Source organism: Salvelinus sp. IW2-2015, linkage group LG4q.1:29 (assembly GCF_002910315.2).
Source record: "Salvelinus sp. IW2-2015 linkage group LG4q.1:29, ASM291031v2, whole genome shotgun sequence".
Taxonomy (NCBI): Eukaryota; Metazoa; Chordata; class Actinopteri; order Salmoniformes; family Salmonidae; genus Salvelinus; species Salvelinus sp. IW2-2015.
The window spans coordinates 11,411,082-11,439,069 of record NC_036842.1 but is presented as its reverse complement, the minus strand read 5'-3'; the positions used below and the strand labels follow the sequence as shown (position 1 = coordinate 11,439,069).

The window sequence follows — 27,988 nt, the reverse complement described above, 5'->3', positions numbered from 1 at the left end:
GTTTTCACCCATGGCCCAAACCACACACCTACTAGCCCTGTAGCTGTGTTCTGCTGGCTGGGGTGGCTCAGTTGTCAGCATCAGTAGGCCCAGTGGAAACTGTCTGTACTGTTCTGATCTCTGCACATGGCAGGAGATAACGTGAGGACAGTTATGGAAAACATGACTCTGTATCCACCCAGGGGGTACTGAACAACAACCTGCTCCGCCACAATCAACAAACTCAATTACCCAGAAAACACCATACTATAGCTCATCTCTACACTACAAGTACACACCATATGTTATGCTTCTCCCTTTGCAGACTCTTTAAATAAATAAAAAATGTTTTATGTGCACTCTAGATATAAACTATATTTACTTTAGATGCTGTAAACTGTCTGAAGTCTTTACAAGGCATCAGGSAGGTCAATATCGGTCACATGTCTCAGCTGAGAGGCTGAGCGGTCTCCCTGATGGGCCTTAAGTGGGACCTGAGACTGGCTGCTCTCCTTCTCTTCTCCTGGGGTATTTATAGCCTTATAAACGTTTACTGAGGGCAGTTCTCGGGGCTCGTGTGAACACACAGCGTCCTGACGTGTCTAACAGAATGTCCATGGCACGCTGAGTGCTAGCTAGCTGCCCAGCTGGCCCCAGTCATTTTAAGTGGTGTGGTGGGTGGCAGCGGTGCTTCCTGTGAAGTAGCCTCTGGACCTGGTCTCCCTGCCCTGTGTCATCTAGGCCAGTCCAGGGACACGTGGAAGGACACGGTCAGTCAGTCAGCTCAGTGACGCACCAGAGCTGCAGAGCGCCCACCACAGCACAGCCTTCTGGGAGGAAGAGGAGGTTATTTATACCCACCACATTTATGCAGGGGAGCGAGAGGGGGGAGAGCGAGAGGGGGGGAGAGAGGGGAAGACTGCTCTGGCGTGAAAGGGAGCGTAGGAGAGGCCGACCCGGCTCTAATAGTCTGGCTAAAAGTTGAATCACATAGGGGAAAGACGGAGTAGTCTCTGAGAGGAAGAGGCGAAGCGAGAGGATTCACTCAGCCCAAAATCTGTCCGCTTGAGATGAGCTTTTTATTGTATGGAGGTCTATGAGAGAGTGTTGAATTACGCAAGGCTTATTTGATTGAATATATGTTTTGTAACATTTAGGCTGTTACAAATGTTTAGTATAAGTTATGCTACTTGTCAAATTGATAAAAAAACATACCTTATTTGCATAAGTATTCAGACCCTTCACTATGAGACTTGAAATTTGAGCTCCGATGCATCCTGCTTTCATTGATCATCCTTGAGATGTTTCTACAACTTGATTGGAATCCACCTGTGGTAAATTCAATTGATTTGACATGATTTGGAAAGGCACACACCTTTCTACATAAGGTCCCACAGAGCAAAAACCAAGCCATGAGGTCAAAGGAATTGTCCGTAGCGGTTCGAGACAGGATTGTGTCGAGACATAGATCTGGGGAAGGGTACCAAAAAAGGTCTGCAGCATTGAAGGTCCCCAAGAACACATTGGCCTCCATCATTCTTAAATGGAAGAAGTTTGGAACTGCCAAGACTCTTYCTAGAGCTGGCCGTCCGGCCAAACTGCGCAATCGGGGAAAAGGGCATTGGTCAGGGAGGTGACCAAGAACCCAATGGTCACTCTGACAGAGCTCTAGAGTTCCTCTGTGGAGATGGGAGAACCTTCCAGAAGGACAACCATCTCTGCAGCTCTCCACCAATCAGGCCTTTTATGATAGGGTGGTCAGATGGAAGGCAATCCTCAGTAGGCTGGGTTTCTGTACAGCACTTTGTGACATCAGCTGATGTAAGAAGGGCTTTATAAATACATTTGATTTGATGACAGCCCACTTGGAGTTTGCCAAAAGGCACCGAAAGACTCTCAGAMCATGAGAAACAAGATTCTCTGGTCCGATGAATGCCAAGTGTCAGATCTGTAGGAAACCTGGCACCATACCTACGGTGAAGCATGGTGGTGGCAACCTCATGCTGTGGGGATGTTTTTCAGGGACTGGGAGACTAGTCAGGATCAAGGCAAAGATGAACAGCGCAAAGTATAGAGAGATCCTTGATGAAAACCTGCTTCAGAGCACTCAGGACCTCAGACTGGAGCGACGGTTCACCTTCCAACAGGACAACGACTAAGCACACAGTCAAGATGATTCAGGAGTGGCTTCGGGGAAAGTCTCAATATCCTTGAGTGGCCTAGTCAGTTCCCGGACTTGAACCCTATCGAACATCTCTGGAGTGAGCTGAAAATAGCTGTGCATCAACAGTCCCCAGCCGAACGGTCCGAGCTTGAGAGGATCTGCAGAGAAGAATGGGAGAAACTCCCCAAATACAGATGTGCCAAACTTGTAGCATCATACCCAAGAATAATCGAGGCTGTAATCACTGCCAAAGTTGCTTCAACAAAGTACTGAGTAAAGGATCTGAATACTTATGTAAATGTCATTTTCATTTATTTAAAAAAAATAAATTATAAACGTTTCCAAAAACCTGTTTTTGCTTTGTCATTATGGGGYATTGTGTGAGGGGAATTTTAGAATAAAGCTGTAACTAAATGTGATAAAAGTAATGGGGTCTGAATACTTTCCGAAGGCACTGTATGCTGCAACTGTCGATATACAGTTAATTCTACTGTCTGCAGTTATGCCACTGTTGATGTCATTGTTCTTTCCTGTTATTATGGGATCAAGGATTTCACAACCTACAATAGGCTAAATATGGTTTGTGGAAGTCTGACTTTTTATGTGTTTTGGAGGAGGCATGGCATGCAGGCAATACATGGGGGAGAAATACAATTTTCATAGTTCCAGAGATTTCTTTTTAACAACCATCCATTTGAAAATAAGTTGTTTTGAATTCTGCTGCATCTCCAGTATTGAATCTCCCAGAGACTCCAAGAGAAACATTTCGTTTTGATCTTGGCATGTGGACGTAGCGGAATGTTACTGTTTTAATAAATACGAAACAGACTCTCCTTCCTTACTCCATTAACCACAGTGGGCTTGGCAGTTGAATGTTAGAAATAAAGTGCCTTATTTGTTACCTGGCTTACACACTAGAACCAGGTATTCTGTGTTTTCAGTGAAAAMAATGTCTGATTTATGCTTTAGAGTCATGAAACCAGAACATGTTGTCTACTACAGTAAAGATAAAGTATGCCTCTGAAACACTACATCATTCATACTGTTTCAGTGTCAAAACCAGTGTTACAGAGCTGTGAATGCCAATAAAATCACCAAGTTCAGGCACTGTGAAATATGTATTTTTTTCTACTTCTGTGGGCCATTTATTATGTTAGCTTTTCCACAGGCTGTAAAAGTGGACCTCTTGTGACCGTCATTACCGTGACAAAGACTTGTTATGAGTCACTGGTGGTCAAAACAACACCGCACGATCGGTGAGCAAAGCGACAAACTGCTGTCATTTTCCCAGCGTGACCAGTGAACACTTCATTGGTCAGACAGTGACATTCCTGGGGCATATTTCTCCCATCACATGTCCAGCAGAGACACAGCGATGGCGTCATGTTTCCAGCCTTGCTTCCAGACGTTCTGATCAGGAGGAATGGGCCCTGGGCTGTATGTGCTGGTCCACACTCAGTCCACTGGCTGGAAATCCCATTCTGACAAAGAGCAGCGGCAGGCGCCAACATCCGCAGCTTGAGACTGCTGCTGTTTCTCTTGGACCGCTGGTGTTAAGTTGATACATAACATCCGTGTTCCAAACTCTGTAGGAGGGAGACGGCTTTCCTTTTGTGTCCCACAGCTGAAGATGGGTTTTTACTCAGACAGTGGCGTGTATTAGGGAAAGAAAGGCTTGATGATGATGATTGGTTTAGCTGTCTTGGTATCCTCCTTATGTTGGCGTTCTTCCTTAGAAGCAAAGGGGAAAAACTCACTTTGATACATCCCACTCTTATTCGATGGGGACCAGAGCATGTGAGCAGAGTTGGGGGGCTTGCTCGCCGCTTCGGCGCTCCTTGTGCCTTCCTACCGCTCTGCTAGAAACCGCTCCGCGCTCACAAGGGAAAGGGAACCTGCCGCTCCAATTTCACTCCGTTTGAATTAAAATCACAATTTAACCGACACCGATCTATTTTTGTGACTACCTGGACCTACCAACTGGTTTTTAAGTATTGAAAGCAAACCACATGGATTTGAAGGGAAAGTATTTGAATAAATATGAAATGGTGAATGTAAGAAGCGAACAAATTCAAACAGGCTACATGTCATATTAAACAGGATATAAACACTAAATAGGTCAGGAGCCAGACAGGGAGCCTWATATGGAACAAAAATGAATTATTTAGGCTATATTATTTCAAGGCTATAGCCTGCAAAAAATGCACTCGCAAATGCGTCACAATGTGACTCAATAGGTTGGTAAGGACGTAAAGCTCTCAACATTTAAACAACATTTTGTTTTATTACATTATTATAGTCTATAAATTGTGCATATAGGCTGACTTACTTAGAATTAAATACAAATTAAACAAAAACTGACTTAGTGCCTTTTTGAATTCATCAAACACGAGTTTGGCCAGTCTGGTTTCAGGCTCATGCGATGATGTCTGGAGAGCCGGTCAGCAGCAGAGAATATCCTCTCCACACCTGCAGAGCCACTGGGGATGCTGAACACCCTTTTGCCCAGTCTTGCCAGGCTGGGCAGAGATGTTTTTTCTTTTTCTATAGGAAGGCCTAAAGGTTTTTCGGCAAAATAACACAATCAAAACGGAAAGCTCCTTGAACGTAGGAATATGCCAGGCTTATTGGGCCAAAACCAATTATGGCCTATTCTATAGATAATTCAACGAAACGTTTAAGATTTAAAAAAATTATAAGTGTTTCATTGTAGCGACGTATTTATCTACCCACCTCGTTCCTTCCTTTTAGCATRTGCACGTAGCATGCTTTTGGGATACCTATCTTTTTCAAATTCCACAATGATTCTTTAGTTGTGGACACTACATCACCGCACTCCCTCTCTTGCTCTTGGTCCTCCTCTTTGTAAGTCACCTTGATTAAGCACCTGTGTTTTATCAGTTTCTTTATGAAAATATTTTGTGAACTATGTGACAGTAGCTCAAGCAAGGAGCTATATTAGCACACAAGTAGACTACAAATGTATGCTGGGGCAGGCATGCCCTGAGCTCGTGAAGTGAGCGCTACTGGAGTGAAAATTGGAGTGTGCGAGAAGGCAGCTGCTCCAACCTTTGGGGATCTCGCTCCACGCTCCAGTCAAACTGGGCTCGCTCCAGCTTTGCTCACATACTCTGATGGGGACCCAGTCAGAACCTTCTGTTCAACATACTGCTGCTGCCATCCAGGCTTTCTCTTTTTAGCATAGATGAAACGTATAGATTTGCATTAGTATACACATTAAAACTCCCAATGCAAAGTTAACTCTCTTTTGTTTTTACGTAAAACTGATCCGAATGCCAAAGTCATGCTGGAAAATAAACATTTGTGGGGTGTGACGTTATATGGAGGACCCGGCAAGCCAGCTTATTCCCTATAACTTCAAATTGTACCAAATCATTTGCACTCCTGACCACTGGTTTCAATTCTAATTTCAGCCAATTTACATGCAAATACTTCGAATTTATTGTTACAAACCAGATTGCAAGGTTGCTAGCCAACTAGCCTGCATAACTTTATACCTACCAGCCTGCAAACGTTACGTCATCACTGCGTGAGTCAGTTGCTATCAACACCTAGCTTACAGCTACATTAAAGTAAACCAATGTTTTGGAAATGCATAACTTCTTATGGCTGAGATCCCGTTAACGGGATCGACTTGATAACAGCCAGTGAAAGTGCAGGATGCCAAATTCAAACAAATCTCATAATAAAAATTCCTCAAACATACAAGTATTTTACACCATTTTAAAGAAACTTGTTGTAAATCCAGCCACAGTGTCCGATTTCAAAAAGGCTTTACGACGAAAGCACACCAAACAATTGTTAGGTCAGCACCTASTCACAGAAAAACACAGCCATTATTCCAGCCAAAGAGAGGAGTCACAAAAAGCAGAAATAGAGAAAATGAATCACTTGCCTTTGATCTTCATCAGATGACACTCATAGGACTTCATGTTACACAATACATGTATGTTTTGTTCGATAAAGTTCATATTTATATCCAAAAATCTTAGTTTACATTGGCGCGTTATGTTCAGTAATGTTTTGCCTCAAACATCCGGTGATTTTGCAGAGAGCCACATCACTTTACAGAAGTACTCATAATAAACATTGATAAAATATACAAGTATTATACATAAAACTTTAGATAAACTTCTCCTTAATGCAACCGCTGTGATTTCAGATTTCAAAAAAACTTTACGGAAAAAGCACACCATGCTATAATCCGAGTACAGCGCTCAGAGCCCAAACAAGCCATACAGATATCCGCCATGTTGTGGAGTCAACAGAAGTCAGAAATAGTATTATAAATATTCACTTTGATCTTCATCAGAATGCACACCCAGGAATCCCGCGCGTTTAGTTCCAAAATCCAAATGGATGACGCGCAGGTCAGACAAAGTAAAAAAATCCATTACAGTTCGTAGAAACATGTCAAACAATGTATAGAATCAATCTTTAGGATGTTTTTAACAAATCTTCAATAATGTTTCAGCCGGAGAATTCCTTTGTCTTCAGAAATGTGATGGAACGCAGGTCGCTCTCACGGGAGCGTGCGTGATCAGCTCTTGCCAGACACCTGACTCAAAGAGCTTCCCTCATTCTTCACAGTAGAAGCATCAAACAAGGTTCTGAAGACTGTTGACATCTAGTGGAAGCCTTAGGAAGTGCAATATGACCCCAAAGACACTGTATATTGGATAGACAAACCTCAGATTTCCCACTTCCTGGTTGTATTTGTTTTTAATTTTCCAAGCGCACAGGAGAAAAGGAGTTGCTGTTTTCTGCATTTATTTATATGGTTTCATCTTCAGCGCCAACACTTTGTTTTGGAATGTAGTTACATGCTAGCATGGCTAGTAGCTAATGTTAGCCAGCCGGAACTAGCTAGGTAGAATCGGTTCTTCATATGACTTTGAGAAATAGTACATTGTTGGAAGTTCCAAAGAGATATATATGTTAATACATATGTAAAAACGTTGGGTGGGAGYGATGATATGTTTTATATCACAGAGATGTATGGTTACTGATTGGCATGTAGAATCGATCATATCTGTGAGTTTTTGTGTGAAAGAATGGCCTGGATCCTTTCCTTAGTTTCTCTCCATAGATAGGACTGAGACTATACGAGTCTCTGTTAGCCAGCCCAGCCCGCTTTCTCTCAGCTGAGGAATGGAAGTCAACTATTTATTTTAAACAAACCTACTGCGGGCTGGAAGACTTCTCGTCTGTCAGTCATTCCACTGATGGGCCATACCCCTCCCGCTCTACTCTCCTATCAATCCCTCACTTTGCTCTGCCCAGAGACGGATTAGCTGGACGTTCTTCATACAGAAGGCGTAGCTGTTGAGACTACAGTAATAATCTGTTTACCCCTAAACCACCGCTGGATCCAATGGGGAGCTTGTTATGGTACGCAACATATTATAGCTATTGAAMATTTTTCTCTATATTTGTATATCACCATTGAACATATTCAGTACCAGAATAGAAGACAGGCGTCCAGAGCAGTAAGCGCAAAATTTCGGAGCGTGCACTACTGTAGAAAAAGTCAACACTCCAGTCCTGGCTCCAGTACCAGTGGTTGCTCTATTAATAGATTGTGGAGAAAACAACACCACTTAGATTACAAGAGAGTCTGAGTGCAGATCAATCAAATGTACCGAACTCCTTAGGGCAAATTTGGTGCGTTTTTGCCTTTATGGTTGTGATGATAAAAAGACGACATACTGTTATGATTGATAGTGTTTTAGTTATACCCTGTGTAATCAAGGCGTAATGAAGGTGTAATAGGCCAGGGTTGATTACGTTCTAACCCGGACACTGTCTGCTGCTTTCCTGATGGACTGTTTTGGTTCTGTGATCTGACAGCCATTGATGGCTTGACTTAGTTCACACACAATCTTAGAACTGCAGGTGGACGTGGCTAGCTTAGTTACGGGATCGGGTTGACATTCGAGTCTGGCCTGCTAGCTACACCAATGCCCGTCTCTGTGAACGTTTGTGTGTACTGTGCTTGTAGTTTATTTTACTTGGCTTTTCTACTAGCCACATTTATGTATTTTCATAAAAGTTAGGAGGTTGAAGGGGCGATGATGTAGCTTGTCTCTGATCTCATAGAGGCCATGAAATAGGTTTGGCTGTGTAATAACACAGTCAAATGAGTACAAAGCAGGAGGTATTGTTATTTTACTGCTACTCTTTAATTATTTGTTACTTTATTTGTTTGTATTTTTTAGTATTTTTCTTAGCTGTATTGTTGGTTAAGGGTTTTGTAAGTAAGCATTTCACTGTAAGGTCTACTACATTTGTTGTATTCGGCGCATGTGACAAATACAATTTGATTTGTAAAGTAGCATGGTTACGCTATGGTGTTCTGGGTGTTATAACCCAACAAAGGGGTTGGAGTCATCCCTTGAAAGTGATTCTGATCATTGAGTCTGTATAAGAAAGACGGGGTGGCAAACACATATTTTGATATTCACCGTGTTCTGGAGGGCCACACTGAAAATTAGTTCTTTTTTAACCCCCTTCCCAATTTCGTGATGTCCAATTGGTAGTTATGATCTTGTCTCATTGCTGCAACTCCCCAACGAACTCAGGAGAGGAGAAGGTCAAGAGCCATGCGCCCTCCGAAACATGACCTGCCAAGCTGCACTGCTTCTTGACACCGCTCAGCCGTAAGCCACCCGCACCAATGTGTCGAAGTAAACACCGTCCTACAGGTGCCCGGCCCGCCACAAGGAGTCGCTAGAGCACGATGAGACAAGCAACCCCCCCCCCCCCGGCCTAACCCGGACAACGCTGGGCCAATTGTGCGACGCCCCATGGGGCTCCCGGTCACGGCCGGGTGTGACAGCCTTAGATAACTTAGGGTGTCAGAGGTCTATCTTCTGTGTCAAAATTAGCAAAAAATAGTCTTCTAATCATCGTTTTTGGTATTTTTGATACTCCTAGCTTTTATTTGGGTGATTCTTAGCAACCTGAAAGAGTGAAGAGACTGTATAAATGTAGGTCCAATATAATTTSAAAGTTTCAATTTGGTTTTAGTCATTTCTTAGGCCGTCATTGTAAATAAGAACACTTAACTGATTTGCCTAGTTAAATAAAATGAAAATGTCAATGTAGACTGAGGTTGTTTTCCCCCCCAAAATATAAATACATGTTTTTTTTTTTGTTGCTCAAACCACCCGCGGGCAGCATTGAATGGGCTCGTGGGCCTTGAGTCTGACACATGATGTAGAGTAAAGATTCATTTACATCATTTGCATTGTCACATTTAGCAGATGGATGTCAAATGGCAAGACTTGTCCTTTTGAAATGATTCCGTTTAGAGTTATGAGTTGAGCCCTCCAGTTGAAATGCGAGCTGGCGTCTAGCCTGATATGTCCAGAAGTGATAGTGTTAGTAAAAGTGCACGTCACACCAGGAAATTGCACACTATACTAGTGTCGCCCACTGTTGTGTGTGTTTAGCGTTAAGCTATGTAACTGAATCTGGCGCTGGCCAGTCTGCTCTCTGAGTTAGTGTTCCAATAGTGATTAGCAGAGAAAGGGAGCATTTCAGTACTCTAGGTGCCTGAGACTCAATCCCTCTATCAAATCAAATTGTATTAATCACATGCGTCGAATACAACAGGTGTAGATCTTACAGTGAAATGCTTACTTACGAGCCCCTAACCAACAATGCAGTAAAAAAAAAAAAAAAATACTAATAAGAAATTATTATATTATAAGTAATTAAAGAGCAGCAGTAAAATAACAATAATGAGACTATATACAGTGCGGTACCGGTACAGAGTCAATGTGCGGGGGCACCGGTTAGTTGAGGTAGTATGTACATGTAGGTAGAGTTATTAGATTATGATAACAACAGAGAGTAGCAGTGGTGTAAAAGGGGGGGGCAATGCAAATAGACTGGGTAGCCATTTGATTACATGTTCAGGATTCTTATGGCTTGGGGGTAGAAGCTGTTTAGAAACCTCTTAGACCTCGACTTGGCGCTCCGGTACCGCTTGCCGTGTGGTAGCAGAGAGAACAGTCTATGACTRGGGTGGCTGGAGTCTTTGACAATTTTTAGGGCCTTTCTCTGACACCGCCTGGTATAGAGGTCCTGGATGGCAGGAAGCTTGGCCCCAGTGATGTACTGGTCCGTTCGCACTACCCTTTGTAGTGCCTTGCGGTCGGAGGCTGAGCAGTTGCCATACCAGGCAGTGACACAGCCAGTCAGGATGCTCTTGATGGTGCAGCTGTAGAATCTTTTGAGGATCTGCGGACCCATGCCAAATCTTTTCAGTCTCCTGAGGGGGAATAGGTTTTGTCGTGCCCTCTTCATGTCTATCTTGGTGTGCTTGGACCATGTTAGTTGGTTGGTGATGTGGACACCAAGGAACTTGAATCTCTCAACCTGCTCCACTGCAGCCCCGTCGATGAGAATGGGGGCGTGCTCTGTCCTCTCTTTCCTGTAGCCCATAATCATCTCCTTTGTCTCTGTCACATTCATCTGTGAATTCTCTGCTCAAACACTCCTTTTTAGGTAATATCAGCTCAGCTTTTATTCAAGGCCTAGTTCTATTGAGCATATGAACCATTAATTACAGTCCCAGAGGAAGGAGGGTCCAGAACTCCTTTTTCTCTCCTACAGGGCAGTGCAGGCTAAACGATGGCTAGGTTGAGTTACATGTGTCTGTCTGCTCACAGTAGCATAGTGTAGGTTTCTCTCTCTCCATCTATCCTAGCCTTTGTCGAGTCCCCAACAACCGGATGTTCTGGTTTTCAGGGGAAATGGAATGCGAGTCTGTGACGTGACTTCCGCTTTTGGACGTTAACAAGGTGACACTCCATCTTACCACCTCCACATTTTACTGGATTGGTTATTTTTTTTAAATAATKACAAATTCTCTTCAAAACCAGTATGTAAGGGAGTTTCAGGCATTTATTTTACGCCTGCTACGTTAGGTTACCTCTTTTCCCCTCTCGACCTTGGTTTCCCTATGGTTTGTTTAGCCAGGACATGCGATACATTGGGTGAACATATACAAACTATTTTTTTGCTGTCTGTTTGCATTTCAGTCAGAGCTCCCTGATGTCTCTCTACCCCCACGTCTTATCATGGTGTCGCTAATGTTATTCCATTCTATGATGGAGGGGAATCTATAGCTGTTGGAATCTCATGCCATCACTGGACACTAAGATCAAATTGTATTTGTCACATGCGCCGAATACAACCGTTGTAGACCTTACAGTGAAATGCTTACTTACAAAGCCCTTAACCAAAAATGCTTAAAAAAAACAAAAAACAAAAAAATAGAAAATAAACATTCCAGTCTGTGCTAGCGAAACAGTCCTGTAGCTTAGCATCTGCTTCGTCTGACCACTTTCTTATTGACCAAGTCACTGGTGCTTCCTGCTTTAGTTTTTGCTTCTAAGCAGGAATTAGGAGGATAGAATTATGGTCAGATTTGCCAAATGGAGGGCGAGGGAGAGCTTTGTACGTGTCTCTGTGTGTGGAGGAAAGGTGGTCTAGAATTTAAAAAACTCTTCTGGTTGCATATTTCACATGCTGGTAGAGACTTGGTAGAATGGATTATAGTTTCCCTACATTAAAGTACCCGGCCACTAGGAGCGCCGCTAGATATTACAGTTGTTAATGTCCCGTTGGTAGGATATACGTGATTGTAGTTTGTCAGTGTTTATTATCGATTTGATTGTACGTTGGCTAATAGGCCTGATGGTAGAGGTAGATTACCCTCTCGGCAAAGGATCGTCCACGATATCGCTGTCTTTTCCTCCTGCGAGTGGCGGGGATGAGGGCCTTGTCGGGCGTCTGAAGTAAATCCTTCCCATCCGACTCGTTGAAGAAAGTATTCCTCCAGTACGGGGTGAGTGATCGCTGTCCTGATACCTAGAAACTCTTTTCGGTCATAATACACAGTGGCAGAAACATTATGTTCAAAACAAGTTACAAATAACATGAAAAAACATGCACAATTGGTTACAGGATCGTAAAACGGCAGCCATCTCCTTTGGCGTCATTATCAAGATCAGGTCACCCTCATGGCATTGGATTGTTAAGTTATAGATAGGCCTATACACAGTATGTGTTTGTTTTATGTCAGGCTATGTCTCTGTTTCTCATGAGAGGAGGAATGCGGCCTGTACTACACAAAGCACAAATATTCCATTACATTTCAAAGGGCAGGGTTAAGATGGCAGATGAGCGCCGTGGGTAAAATATACCCTGTCCAAAAACATTCAGGCTTCATCGGATTCTCAGGTTTCACAGTCGGTTGTGGCCCAAAGACTAATAGTATGGGAAGTTGTCTTTCTAAACCAGTAACATTGTTAAAACCTTATGCCCTGTATTTGAAAACTTAATTTACTCATTAGKCAACAAACTATTTATTAGGCATAGTTGTCACGGAATGCTAGTTCAGTGAGTAAACTAACCACCGTTTTTCAGGTCAAGCTATCAGCGGGAATCAGGTTACGTTCAGTGATTGTCCCGGCTTTTCCCAGTAAACCATTATGCTATTATGCTGTGAGACTCACTCACAGGGTACCTCAATCTGTGTTGGGTTGTGTGGATTTGGCACCAGAACAGTGGCATGATTTAGAGAATGCATTCTTTCATTTTGTTTTTGAGATTTATATTTTGGGGTCAATTATTAGAGTGTATTGCAGCAACCACAAGGTCTATTTTGAGTGTTGCTGACTTTGGGCCAATCAGAGCTGTTATTATTGGGAGACAGAGCAGTTCCTTTGGCTCTGGATAATTTTTCAGAGCTCTTTGATGTCACTTTAAACATCTATATTCTGCCCAGTCAATCTTCTTTATAGACATTAAGTCTTGCTTGGGTTTTTCTCATTTTCGCGTTCAACCTCAGTCTGTTATTGCACACACTGTTCTTGTTGCGCTGAAGTTGTAAACTATTTTAATGTTTATTTCGGATTAACAGGAACAACGTGAACTTGACTCAAATGATACTTTGTTTGACATAGAGCTGAGCTCTCACCAGAATCCCCGTCCAGAGAAAATAAATAAAAACCACCAAACACTCCCTCTGGTATTTCAAGGAACCATTAAGATGGTTTGTGTAGCAGAGGCCAAACGATATACATTCAAATGTTAACGGTTTATTAATAATGTTTCCCTCTTATCTCCGGTGTTAACATGTTCATTCATCTCTTAGGTTTTATATGGATATTTCCACGAAGAATGAGAAATGGAAGACTTCACAAGTCCTTATACAGATATACTATATATATGTTATACTTATATGTTATATGTTATACTGTGTCATATTGAACTAATATAGGGTTTTTGGCCTTCCTCTCCCTGTGTTTACATAGGAAAGCTCAGTAGTGCTCTGCAGGGTTTATTCAGTTAGAGAGCACAATGGTTATTGTCCTCTCTATTGATGCCAGTTATCAGGGTGTGGATGGATTCGTGTGAATGCTGTATTATCAGCCTGTGATTTGTGTTGCGCTATGGACGGGACCGGGGGAGAAAGTGCGATATATACAGTATAGAGAGGTACAAAGGGAGAGCGAGGACGAGAGCACCATATGGGGAAGATGATGATTCATTGCGATTGGAAGCGCAGCGGGGAGATGGTAAGCACGTGCAGATTGTTCAAATGTTAGATTTAGGTCCTGTGGTTTGTGATTGTGGCCTTGTTAAATAATGTGTGGTTACATTTCTACCCGTTTCAGATACTAATGGACACCAACACACCCTGTGAAACACACTATCTACAGTGGGTCTTTAGTAGTGATGGGGGGGGAAAATCGATACAGTAGCTAGAGTATTGCTATATACTGTATAAAAGAAATGTGTTACGTAGCTAACGTTAGCTAGCGCTAGTCGGTTGTACCTGCGCCAAAACTCTGGTATTTCTCCTATCTTGTTCTCCATCTTCTTTTTAAAAGGTGAGCCAACATGATTTCAGCGCTTTTATTTCCATGACTGATCAAAACGTGTTTTCTCATGGCTCTCTCTTGTCCCTCTTCAGCAGGCATGGTGAGCACTATGTTTGGAGCATCAAATCGCAATAATATTGCAGTATCGAATCGCAATGCATATCATGCCGGCACCTAAGTATCGTGATAATATCGTATTGTGAGGTCCCTGGCAATTCCCAGCCCTAGTCATTAGGTCTGCATCAGTGATATTTACACCCCTCATTTACCTAGCGTTAGGCGATGGTCTGGTCTCCCTGCATGAAACCCACAGTTTATGATTGGACCTTCATGCTCCAAGTTTCTCATCACTGTGGGCTTAGGTGGTGTGTATATTCTTAGTGCTCTCTAGATTAAACTGAAATGCATAACGCTCGGAGGAAATGTTTTTCCATATTCCATCAGATACCAGTGTCCTCTTCTCAAACGTGCCCCGTATTTCACTGTTTTAAAGTAGGTTTCAGTCTCCTTGTGAATGACCCTGTGAATCCAGTGATGGCCCAGTCCATATTTGATTTCATCAATAGAACCAGACTGCCTTGAAGTCCCGCGCTCCTCATTTTAAAGGAGAACCTCATAATGTACTGTTTCATTATAATTTCCCCAAAATCCTAACCATCCCTTAAAATGGCAGGAGGGAGTGAGCAGCAGAAGGTTGAGTGAGAGCAGACGTTTTGAAACGGGCCAGAATACTGAGCCAGAAACACATCAACGCGTCCACTCAGTGTCTGATGATGAATGACAGATGGAGTGGAAATGGCAGTCGGTCAATCATAATGGAAAAATAGACTTAATATTAAGGTACTGTGTTGGAAATGAAGGGATTGTTAATGTGACGACTGGGTGTGACAACCTGAATTACATGAATTAATCCAGATTCATCTTTCAGTCTTCTGATCTACAATATGCATAGTTCAATACAACTATGGGTTTCATAGCAATGCAATATCAGCCCARATTACATCTGTTTGGTCAGTGAGTCTGAGTATTCAGTAGTTGGGCAGCTGCTTCCAATCTACCCTGATGGCATGGCAAAAGAAAGAAACGAGATCTATGGTTCCAGTAACATCACTCTGTTCTTGATTTGTTTCATTCCCCTGCGTTTGCTTTTTTGGTTGTTGAAAAATGTAAAACGTTTAAGATCAAATCATTGGCCACGAAGACGAACAAGATGGCAGGACGACAGGAATGTCTGCTCTGGAGAAATCATTTGGTCTGTGATCTTATTCTGGGTTTGAACAATTTAGAACAGTTGACTTTGATTACAACTCATGCTACCTACCACCACGTAATGCTACATTTAACAAGAACTGAAAGTTGTCAGCCAACTCATTCAGGGGTGGCAGGTAGCCTACTGGTTAGAGTGCTGGGCCAGTAACCAAAAGGTAACCGAAAGGTTGGTGGATCGATTCCCCGAGCTGACAAGGTAAAAATCTGTCGTGCTGCCCCTGAACAAGGCAGTTAATCCACTGTTCCTAGGCCGTCATTGTAAATAAGAATTATTTGTTCTTGACTGATTTGCCTAGTTAAATAATAAAACATTTAAAAAATCATATAAAGGAATTAACCTTGTATGGTTTGTATGTATAAATGTTATCTTATTGGTAGAAAATGTTACAAATAGGGAGGTTCAGGACCCTCGTGAGACATTGTAAAATGGAGGGATGTATTGCAAAAGGAAATAGCATTATACTGGGAAAGATGGGTTAATCTGTGGACATCGGAGGTTTGGAGTTAAGATCAACCACTCTGCGTTGGCATTTTGTTTCTGGACAGAGTAGAGCATTCAGTCTGTAGTACTTGTCCTGCTTTTGGAATGTTTTGTTTGTTGTCATGGCATTAGTTGTCAGTGCCAGTCTTGGGCCAGAGGCAGTGTCCTGGCTTTCAGCAGCAGTGTGATTACAGAAGGAGATGGCTGGAACCAAACCATAACAACCAAGCCCTAGACGGGGACAAGAGCCTGCTAGACCATGACAACCAAGCCCTAGACGGGGACAAGAGCATTACATGCTAGACCATGACAACCAAGCCAAAGACTGGGACAAAGAGCCTGCTAGACCATGACAACCAAGCCCTAGACGGGACAAGAGCCTGCTAGTCCATGACAACCAAGCCCGCCTAGACCATGACAACCAAGCCCTAGACTGAGACAAGAGCCTGCTGACCATGACAACAAGCCAAAGACGGGGACAAGAGCCTGCTGGACCATGACAACCAAGCCCTAGACTGGACAAGAGCCTGCTAGACCATGACAACCAAGCCCTAGACGGGACAAGAGCCTGCTGGACCATGACAACCAAGCCCTAGACGGGGACAAGAGCCTGCTGGACCATGACAACCAAGCCCTAGACGGGGACAAGAGCCTGCTGGACCATGACAACCAAGCCCTAGACGGGGACAAGAGCCTGCTGGACCATGACAACCAAGCCCTAGACGGGGACAAGAGCCTGCTGACCATGACAACCAAGCCCTAGACGGGGACAAGAGCCTGCTGGACCATGACAACCAAGCCCTAGACAAGAGCCTGCTGGACCATGACAACCAAGCCCTAGACAAGAGCCTGCTGACCATGACAACCAAGCCAAAGACTGGGACAAGAGCCTGCTAGACCATGACAACCAAGTCCTAGACGGGGACAAGAGCCTGCTGGACCATGACAACCAAGCAAAGACGGGGACAAGAGCTTGTCTCTGTTCAAGTGGCTGTTAATGTTTTCCTCAAAATGAAAGAACACTTGCTTTTCATTCCCTCCTCTCTTCTTTTATATCGTCCTCTACTGTACCTCTTCCTCTGCTCTCTCCTGCCCAGACACTTCTCTATTCTATTTTCTTTTCATGCTCTCGTGTTCTTTCCCACTCATTCTTCTGCTGGCTGAAACCGGTGTGCAGCTATAAAAGGCAAGACACCACCTGCACCTCAGCTCTACTTCACCATGTTCTTTCTGGGCCATTTGTACTGCTTGTACTGGCCCAGCAGGTTGTGGTTTAGCTGAACCGTGCACGATCAAGGAGTGCTGCCTCCACGGATTCATCCCAGTGATTCTACAAGGCAGAGGGTTCAGGTCCTTGTTTTTTTTTCTCAGCTTTTATAGGGACATGCTGAGGCTGTTGCCTTTTTTATTTATTTATTTAACCTTTTATTTAACCTTTTATTTAACTAGTCAAGTCTTGACTCCACACAGTAACTAGATCAATTCTTATTTCAGTTTGTTAACATTGTAAAGCAATCTGATTTGCTCTGATTTGAACCCAGTGGACATTTTACAACAGCCACGTGTTGTTCACGTGTTGCAGCATATCGTTTGCCATTTGAGAGTATCGGCTTGTCTGTCCCAGACTGCATTGTCTTTAGCAGGCAGATAAGAGGCTAATAGTAACAACCCCATACAAGGCCTCTCTCTGTGAGGCGCTCAGACGTCACATCCATTTCACAAGCACTCTCAACCACACTCACTTCCTCGGGCCTGACTCCTCCGAGATGATACAACCACAAACACTCTGCCTCACTCGTTTTAATAGGCATTTCTTGAAGACACACTGGTACTCAGAACTTTGAGTGAAGCAGAATTTGCTCAATAATGAAGATGCTTATCACAACGATTTTCTCAATCGGGTTACTTACTTCCGATAGTCTTCTCTTTCTGCCTAATTGGGTTGGAATAGGTAGAAATGGGAGTTTGGTATACCAAGCTTGTTAACGTATGTCTGCATTGCTGAGTTGGTACGCGAGATAAAAATGTAATGTAATAACAATGTTAGGGAAAAATATACCAAATCAGATTAACTAAGACATCCTTCATGTGCAAGAGTTATTTAATATTCACCCTTTTTGACCATTAGTTTAAATGATTTGATAAATATAGTCTGACGTTATCGGGTTTGATAGTCTCCCTCCGCGCGGTGTGTAGAATTCTATATTGTACCAAGAACGTTTCTGGGAGTAGTTCTAGAGCAATGAATCAAGGAACAATGACACATCTGAAACTGCTGCTCTTTCTCTTTGTAAGCGACTTTCTTCTCCACATCAGAACTCCCGACGCTCCACACATCTCGCTCTCCCTCCCATCCCGTTGTCATCTGGTTATGAGAATGAGTCTACTGCTGATATCTATTCCATTATTGTTATATCCTGCTTTACTTATCAAACAATTAGCCTCGTAACGATACGATGATTTATCAGTAAACTTTTTAATCCACGCACTTTATTGGACCTGAATTAGATTTGTGTGACTTATGTTGCCGTTATTTGATTGTTTGATTACAAGGGCTAAGTTTCTTGTAAAAGGCAGATGGGAGGCACGTGGAAGCAATTGGTGGCGGGTTATTGAAAAGAAGGAGAAGKCGCTCCTGGCTTACTCTCTCCGTATGGCGAGTCACAGTGGTGGAGATAAAGAGATGCCGCTCCTCTCTCACTTCATCCATCTTCATTTAGAACTCTTAATTAGCACCATTTGTGAAGACTGTGTCAGAAACCACAGTCTAATAGATCTGTCCCTTTTTTCCCTCTGTGAAAGGGCCACTACTCTCAACGCTAATACCAGAGAGTATTCCTTCTAGCGAGAACGCATAAGACAGCATGTTGTTTCGTCAAGTGTTCTACTCATTAGATCAGAGGGACGAGCATTCCCACTGGTTAAGATGGTAGTACCACTTCAACCTCATCTGTCATTGATTCCAACCGCTAACTACTAACCAATCCTGGCCAGGTGGTCCTGTTCAGTTTCAGTCATAAGCCCACAGAGAGCGCTGTGGCGTGAGCTGGTGTACTTGTTCATCTGTAAACGGAAACGCTCAGAACTCTAGTGTCATCCTGGTGGAACAGTCATTCATTATCAGTGTCCGGACAGTTGTAGCACTGTGGAGAAACCAGCACCACAGCTCTACACCAGCATCCAGCAGCATGCATTCTGTGGTTAGGTCACATTCAAAGAAGAGGAAAGATATTATGTCCATTGGGGCAGCTGCCACTTTCTCATCTGCCAAACAAATGTAATCATTCATTCTGCTGCTTCTTCTGAAACAAAATGTTTTGTATTTTGTGCTCTCRTTTGGTAGAGGACTAATGGTGGTCTGTTAAAATAATACGATTTTACCAATAGGATCTTACATTGCAAGGCAGACTTATTTAGCCGCTCATTATATGAACACACAATGTGACTGTGTTTTGAGTGAGCGAGTTAACGTTTGAAACGTGTGCTGTGCAGTAGGTTCTGTACTGTAGAGTTGAATGGTGCACACAGTGTTCAGGTTGTGTGGCTGTCTGTTCTCTGTCACTTTTAGTGTCTGGGCTCTTTCTAGTTGTATGATATTTACATAGAGAGGAGATGCTAGGGATTCTTAGCCTGGCATGTATTGGTTTTGCGTGTGTGTGTGAGAGAGGCCGTGTGTGTCAGAGGGATGGCTGGCCGATGAAGTGCTCTCTGTTCTCTGCCATTTTATTTAACAGAGTAAACTGCACAGACAGTATACTTTTATCAGAGCTTTACAAGGAAAGATGAAGGGAACAGCGTTCTCTTAAAAGGACTGTGTGTCTGGAGTTGATCAGGATTTGGCGTCTCTTACCAAATATAGACTATGGTATGTAGCATTGTCTTCCTTTATGCAGGATTCTAGATGGCTAAAGGGTAAGGCTGCCTTACCCCTGCCTGTGCACCTCACATGTGGCTGTTCTACTCAAGCACACACTCACAGACACACGCATACCCCTTCCTCCTAACCCACACACTGGAGTCCTGCTGAGTGCTTAGACTGGACTGTGCTCCCTCCCATAACCTTGTTGTTGACTCTGTCATTGACCCCCAGGGCAGCGGAGGCGGATGAGAGGAGGCTGATTTGTGTGGGTCAGACTGAGAACTAGCTGCTTCTCTTCTCGTCTGGTCTTGGGAATGGAGCCTGGAGGACTAGCTGTTCCCCAGGGGGTGCTCAGACTCACATTTAATGGCGTTTTGTATGGTAGTTACCATCCCTCAGATTGGCTAGCAGTTAAACCCCAGAGAGCAGCTTCAGTAGTTTCACTTAGTCCTCAAGAGAAATGAGGCGAGGCTGTGTGAGTGTACTGGGCTACTGTGTTGTGTACGTTGATGTATGTGTAAGTGTGTGCCTGTACCTAACAGTATAATATGCCTGTGAATTTCTGGCGTGCATACAGTATGCCTGACCTATGCCTCCTGTACTTCCCGCAGGCCTTTTGCATTCTGATCTCCTTGAAACAAGGAACATGTGTCAGCATGGACCCTACTGTCATTGGGTCTCCCCCTCTCTCATACTGTGAGGTCTCAGTGAACAAAGACCGGCTGTCCTCTTGCCCTTTCTCTCTCTCTCTCCTATAATGAAGCCTACACAATAGCATTCCTGACTTCCAGGCACTACAGTATGCTCTTGATTCTTTTGTGTCTACCTACTGAGGTTATCTAACTTCCTGGATGGGAGGGATTCCTGGGCAACAGGTCCTTACATAGTCATGCTACTCCCACTGCAGGCTTTATGCTGCCTCTCACACAATGCTGTGAATGGAGTGAATAAGGACTTCATTGACAGCCAAAGCAGTCTCTCCTCTGGCTGAGTAATCACGAATGTGACTCAGACTCTGTGATGAGGTGGCCGGGAAACAGCTGCTGTGGAACGAGAGGTATTCTTCATCTTTGGGGACGTTTTGAAGTCATTTTTTGTTGCAAAATGTTGTGATGTAACCACACATTGAGGTCTAGCCCCCCCATTATTATGGTCCAACGTGTACTGTACCTTTTTTAATAATAGGTCGGACAAAGACAGAGGTGAGGTCCACCCTCTATAAAATGTTGCTTCTCTGTCTCGTTGCACTTCAGCATAGTGGCCTGCAGGTCTCCCACAGAATCACCACACTGGCCACTGGGCCAAACTGGTTGAATCAACATTTGTTTTCACGTCATTTCATTAAAAAGGTTCAACGTGATGACTTTGAATCAATGTGGAAAACTGATTGGATTTGCAACAAGTCATCAACGTAAGGGAATTTCGTCCAACCTTTACCTAAATCCAATGTCATGGGGACATTTCATGTTGAATTCACGTCCGTTGAGAACTCAGCCAAATTATATATATATATAGAACTCAGCCAAATTATATATATATTTATTTAAATAGACGTTGAACAGTGTCACGCCAATATGTCTAGCGTGTTAAATAATGCTTTGATGTGCCTTTTTAAACCACAGGCATTTAGACCCCTTTAACAAATTGTGAAAGTTCTGGTGAGGATCCTTGCATAATAAAGCTAGCCAGGTTATTTTATGAATGTAGGCGGCCCTGAGTTCTGTTTGTTCCTGTGCAATGACTCCACAGGTGTTGTGTGCAGGGGGCGACTGTTGAGTGATTGACGAGGTGAACGCCAGGCAGGCTTGTGTAATCTCCTCGCGCCACACCAGGGGGAGAGTCATCCCCCGCTGTCATGGTTTCATCAAGCTGTATCCTGTCAGGTCATATCCTGTGCTACTGTGTTAGCGCCAGCATGCATCTCCTGGCTGGCTGGCCGCCTGGCTGGGTGGAAGGGAAAATGTGACGCACAGGACCCCACCTGCTGCCTGGGAAAAAAGACTGGCATTATGGGAGTCAGACAAACAAGGGCGGTAGTTTACTCATGTGGGTTTGCTGTGTATTAGGGTGTAATGGATGTCATTGCAAAGGGGAGGAAAAGACTAAAGCTGCATAACAAAAAGTGTTGCTTTTTTCAGTTTTGACAGCTTATAGTTTGAGTTGTTTACGGTTTACTAGAAGTCGAAGGCTAAGACTCTTAGACTACTGTATATAGGGTTGTGATGGTCATGGAATTTTGGATGACTGTAATTGGCCAGCCAAATGACCATGGTCACTGTGATAACCGTAGATAAAAATGTTTTTAATTTCTTTAAATTGACGTCTATTTTCTCCTCTCCTGCTCCTGACGTCATGTGCTGCTATAAAAATAGAATGAATAGTACGGCGTCCCCATTCAAGTCAATAATAACATTCAAAATTACTATAAATTATTGCATCCCCATCCCAGGCAGCCATTGTGAGTTTACCCATGCGTTTTCCAAATTTACCAAGTTTTTATCAAATTGACACACGAATGCCTGGAGGTCCTGYCTTCAGTCAGCTGTTTGTAAAAAATAAATAAAATGTATTCAAACAAATATTTCCAAGATGGTCTTCATCCATAACCCCCAGGTCCACGGTTATTCTGGATTTGTATGAACTGTGTAACTCGAGTTTTTATATTGAAAGTGTTTCAAATCTCTGTTTTAATAGTTTCCACTCCTAAAACCTTTCCCWCAACCCCTCATAATTAACATGAATCTAATGTGACATGAGGCTATTAGAGCTTGTCTCTTACACTTTCATAGATAAACAGACCGAAACGATGATCTACAGTACCTGTTTCTACCCCCCCAGCCTTTCCTCTCCTCCACAACAGTAAAGACCAGGCAGTCAGCTTAGAGTCAGCTAGTTCATTACTGGAGCTCCGATAAGATCACATCCTTCCTCTAAAAGCAACGACCCTCATCGTTTCTCAGGCCCTACATCAACCTCTCAAAGATGACCTGATCAGGCAAACGATAGTCATTTACACTCTCTTTCTCAGTACATAGCAGACACATCGAGGATCTAGTAGATTAATGTTTACCAAGACAGTCATATTGCGGTACTTTAACATAGATACTTTACAGTAGATACCATATGGTCAGCCTTTAGGCCCTTACAGTAGACTGGGGTTTTGTCAGAAGATTGTAACTCATGCGAACCTCTTCATCATGGGAAGCTCTTCATCATAAGCACCTATCAGAATCAAAGGTTAAGGGTAACGTATGTCCCTCGGCCTGGCTGTGCCTTGAGGATGCCTTTTCTTTCTAAATCAAATCCAAGTGGGTTAGAAGAACAGAGTGCATTAGTTACTAGTGGAATGTGTTCTCCTTCGATACGCTGTTTGATTTAAAGTCAGAGGCATACTTGCCACCTAGACCGTAAAATCATTAGATGTCCGGACGTCTTTTAAGTTGGGAGAGATATAGGACATGCTTCCATCCTTCTCGGATCAAACAGGCCAGCACACACACAGCATGTGTAGAGGGTCTGTCTGTGTACACACAGCATGTGTAGAGGGGTCTGTCTGTGTACACAGCATGTGTAGAGGTCTGTCTTGCACACAGCATGTGTAGAGGGTCTGTCTGTGCACACAGCATGTGTAGAGGGCCTGTCTGTGCACACAGCATGTGTAGAGGGCCTGTCTGTGCACACAGCATGTGTAGAGGGCCTGTCTGTTTGTCTGTACACAGCATGTATAGAGGGCCTGCCTGTTTGTCTGTACACAGCATGTATAGAGGGCCTGCCTGTCTCTCTCTGTACACACACAATTGTAGTGCCCTGTCTGTTTCTCTGTCCCTGGAGTGTTTGCCTGGTCTATTCTGGGCCCAGCTGATAAGTGGCCAGTGTTGTGAAGAGAGAGAAAATGGCTGTTTAATGTAACCAAGGTTAGATAATACACCACAGGGACTGAACACAATGCTATATAAAATAATACAGCAGTATTTTATTGCGTAGTTTCATAATTTCATGGCAATATTTCCTGTTTTGGTGTTGCTTTTCAGGCATGATCAGGCCTCACTCACCCCTTTTGTCTGATTTTCTGTGATAAGAGAGCTGAACAAATAGAGTTGAATGGAACGTTTGAGATKAATTCATGCGTACTGTTTGTTTAAGAAAGTTGTTCTAAGGCGCATAAATAAAAAGACAGAGATTAGATGTCTTCAGAGTCACTGGGAGTCTGTCTGCGTATTCTACACTCCAGTGCGTGGAGGTTAAATACACTAAGCTATGCTCAATATAGCAAGGAATTCCCTAGTCCTGACTCCTGGGATTCTCTACTGTTTATTATCCTGTTACAGTAAATGAATGCATGCGTGTATGTTTATTTTACTTTAATTTCACTGTGTACGTCTGGTTCTGTGTGTCTTCACAGCTGACCGATGGGGGCAAGGCAGCCAAAGCCAGAATGAGTGTGGGAGATGTAGTTCTGTCGATCGACGGCATCGCCACCAACAGCATGAACCACCTGGAGGCCCAGAACAAGATCAAAGCCTGCACAGACAACCTCAACCTCACCCTGCAGAAGTAAGAGGCTACACACACACACACACACACACACACACACACATCTTATCTTTCACTTAAGAATGAACTGCTATTTAACAGCAGGATAAGTTCAGCACAGAGAACTGAGTGCTGCTCCAGACTGCTGTATGACTCCTTCCCTTGGGTTTTACTGTACTGTGTACTCTCCTAGGTCACGGTAAGTGCTGTAGCGTGTCTTATTTTAAGCATCACAGACTTTGCATGCGACTTTGTTGATTCTTTCTGAAACTCTGTATTTAAGGTACATTTCAGGGACTTGTAAAATAAGTTTATGTGAATGCTTTACGGTAAAGAACATGACTAGTTATCCCTTACTGGGCCATTTACCCAAATGGAACACCACATACATTAAGCAGTAACTGGTCATTACCATGTCAGAGGAGAATTTCAACCATGTCCCATGTGTGTTTATTTCTCTATCAACTAAATGAATAAACAAATATAGTCTTCCATGGTTGAGAGCTGATTTGAACCTGGTAATACTTTAAACTGTCTCTGAGGTTGGTTTGCCTGCTCTGTTGATGCATTACGTACGTGCCCTGTCATTGTCCCCGAGGCCCTCTCAAGAATGCAGGGATTTCATGACGACGCTGTTGAGATTCAGCACTCGGGCTTGTTTTGTCTTACACGTTATGTATCCCTTTTGTTTATGTGTCTCTCGTCAAGCACACTATAACCTGATGCGGTGTGTGTGAAGTACTACAGCTGGAAACACGCCGTGTGTGATTTACTCCGTCTTAAACACACTCATTGGGTGAGAAGGTTAGGCCAGATCAATTGAGTGGCCCTGGATGGAGATGAAGATGGACACTTTGTTTGTCCCAATGACAATTAGGGACATTCATCAGAACAAGGGCAAAGGTGTCCCTGAAAATATTCGTATAAAAAAAAAAAAAAATCTGTTTGAAAAAAAGCAAACCTGCGGAACAGGAAGTGGGAGTACACCCCTGACCTTTGACCTCGGTAGGAAGCAGTCATGGAAGGCCAGGATAAGTTTAAGTCGGGCTTAAAGACTACCATATTGAATTGCTCAATGGCTTTGGATGGAGGTAGTGTACAATGGAGGGCAAGCACCATGGCAAATGTTCCCTCGATAAGGACAAATGTACAGTATGTGCCTTTAGGACATGCTGGACCTGATTCAGTCAAATGAATCAGAGGGAACAGAGACATGTCTGAACTTTATGCTGTCACAGTGGAGTTCCTCATCAAGGTTTCACACACGCTTTTCATGGCTGTTAAGCTGTTTTGGCAGGAAACCTGCAGAACCCATCAGATCAGTATGTTGTCAAAGACCTTGGGCTTTAGAGGTCCCTTTGTGCTACTTCAGCACTGTTATAGCTGTAACCGCAGCAACCCACCTAGAACATGACTACACTGGGCCATGCGTTCTGAGGACGAGTGACACAGTCGATAATTGTCAAAAAGCACAGAGCTGCCAAGGCTGGCTCTGCCCGGGTTAAAGTGAACCCCTGTGAGGAAAGCTTCTAATGAAAGCTCATAAAATACCCGCTCCATTGATCCAACCTCCAAAGGAAGCAGGGAATACTAGACACGGCATCGGTTTAGCGTACATTTGAATACATTCTCTGAAGAGCTGTAACAGCAGTTAACTGCTGCTTAAACAATTTTCCGGCTCGATTTGCAAGGAGGCCAATGGATACCTTGTAATCCTCGATTAAAATACTATTCCTTATAGATGATTTGTCAAAGACATCAACCACTTTGGTCAATCCTGAAATAAGACAGGAAATTTAATTCCGGCATCTCACAATCACATACGGCTTGGTCCTATAGATTCAGTTCTGTTCTGATTCAGGAAAGTGTTTCCAAAGCAGGATCAAACGTAGCTGTGGCTCTTGTACAGCCACGAAGGAAAGCAGTGTTGAGTGGAGGGTATATTCCTTCTCATTCATTGTTTGTGAAAAGCATTAGCCCCAGTGTTCCACTGTTCCATAGAGGTGTTGTGCATAGCCCTGGGAAAACACCCCCACACGTCCGCCGTGCTCCGCCGCCCAAGCTGTAAAGCTGTTGAAAGGGCAGCACAGCGGCTGGTTCACACGTCCTCTCATTCCGCCACCACAACACTAGATTAAGCCTTTTAACTCTAATGGAAAAGAAAATAGGCCTAAAATGAAGACGCCATCTCACAGCTGTCTGTAATCTAGCAAGTGTAATAAATGCACAATGAAACATCAAACACTCAGGCCATGCTAGACGATGATGATGACACACATGAGATTCAGCGACGTAGCGAATCCTCATGCTTCATTTCTGTACTGGCAAGGACATGCGTTTTCGTGATTTGAAATAATACATTTAAGAACATGGCAAATTTAAGCGTTACAGAGGGTAGCATGTTCGGGGACATGCATACTGAAAAGTGAAGGGAGCTCTACCATTCAAAATCTGGAAATGAGACAATTTTTCTGTTTGCCGTTTTTCGATCTTGTAAACAGCAAGGCATTTCAAGCACTGTTTCCTTGTCACCCGTGTTAATCATGGTACGGTATGCGCTCCCTGGCAGCGTGGCAGCAACGCTCAACATTTCCATCTCTCCCCGACCCTCCTGTTCCTCCCTCCGTCTCCCAAACCAACATGTCTACCTCTTCTGGTCAATTCAGCAATGTGAAAAGAATGCGTCGATTTCCATCAAATCATTTTAGACCGCATTCCCTTCCTGACTGTATTTTCTTAATGTTGGTTTCCAGGCAGGGAGGATGGACTGCCTTTGCTGAATAAACTCAGTTGAATGGCGCCAGGAGGATCGGTACAGGAGGAGCGGTTTACAGTTACCCATTATTAGGTCTTGTTTTCAATTTAGAGAAAAAGGCACCCCTTGCATTTTCTCAGTGCTTCACTTTGTTTGTGATGTTACATTTGTGTTAGTGAGCAGAACCGCCACATCTCTAGCCTCCAGCTGTAGATCTGTCAACACAACTCACTACACGTACCTGTGTGGGATTTATGAATGGGATTACTGTTGACTGATGTGATAAGAGTATTATGGATATTACCGTGACCGTGGCAATGCGCTAGGGTTGATTTAACGTGTGTCAAACCAGGCCATGTGATGTCATACTGTCGTGTTTGATATTCTGTGAGCAGAAAAAGGCACACATCAACATTCGTGAGTCATTGCTCTACGAATGAGTCTTGGGGAAAGCATGTTTAGCAAGGGGACAGATAATTGGGTTTAAAGTGTGATCCGATTTGTTGTGCTGCCATTGATCWAAGAAGGCTGTTCAGATCCGAGTTGATGAGAAGGGCTAGTTTGAGTGAAGACAGACAGTAGAAGTTAACCAGTTTTTTTTTTTTTCCTTCCGACAGACAAACCAGTACCAGCCACATTGCTGCTTAGGCTGTGGTTCATTCAAATGTCAACTGAAATTAGATGTTGAACTCATCATGGCTCTGCTCAAGGGGGAGCCTACAGCTGACTAAAGATAAGAGGGGGAGTTCCTATGTAGTGCATACTGTAGTGCCTATTGCTTATACTACACTCTTCAAAAATGATTCTTCGGCTGTCCCCGTAAGGTAGTCCTTTTTGGTTCCAGGTAGAGCCCTTTTTGGTTCCAGGTAGAGCCCTTTTGGTTCCAGGTAGAGCCCTTTTTGGTTCCAGGTAGAGCCCTTTTTGGTTCCAGGTAGAGCCCTTTTTGTTCCAGGTAGAGCCTTTTTGGTTCAGGTAGAGCCCTTTGTGTTCCAGGTAGAGCCCTTTTTGGTTCCAGGTAGAGCCTTTT

The 27,988-nt window shown here is 43.5% G+C and overlaps 1 protein-coding gene across 3 annotated transcripts in view; it reads left to right on the top strand.

Moving 5' to 3' along the window:
- Positions 1-27,988, top strand: part of pdlim5b (PDZ and LIM domain 5b) — a 71,911-nt gene that overhangs the window by 15,874 nt on the left and 28,049 nt on the right. For all 3 annotated transcript variants that reach the window (XM_023983703.2, XM_023983707.2, XM_023983706.2), the window contains exon 3: positions 24,076-24,227. In XM_023983703.2, the coding sequence (XP_023839471.1) occupies positions 24,076-24,227 (152 nt within the window). The remainder of the gene's footprint in view (positions 1-24,075; positions 24,228-27,988) is intronic.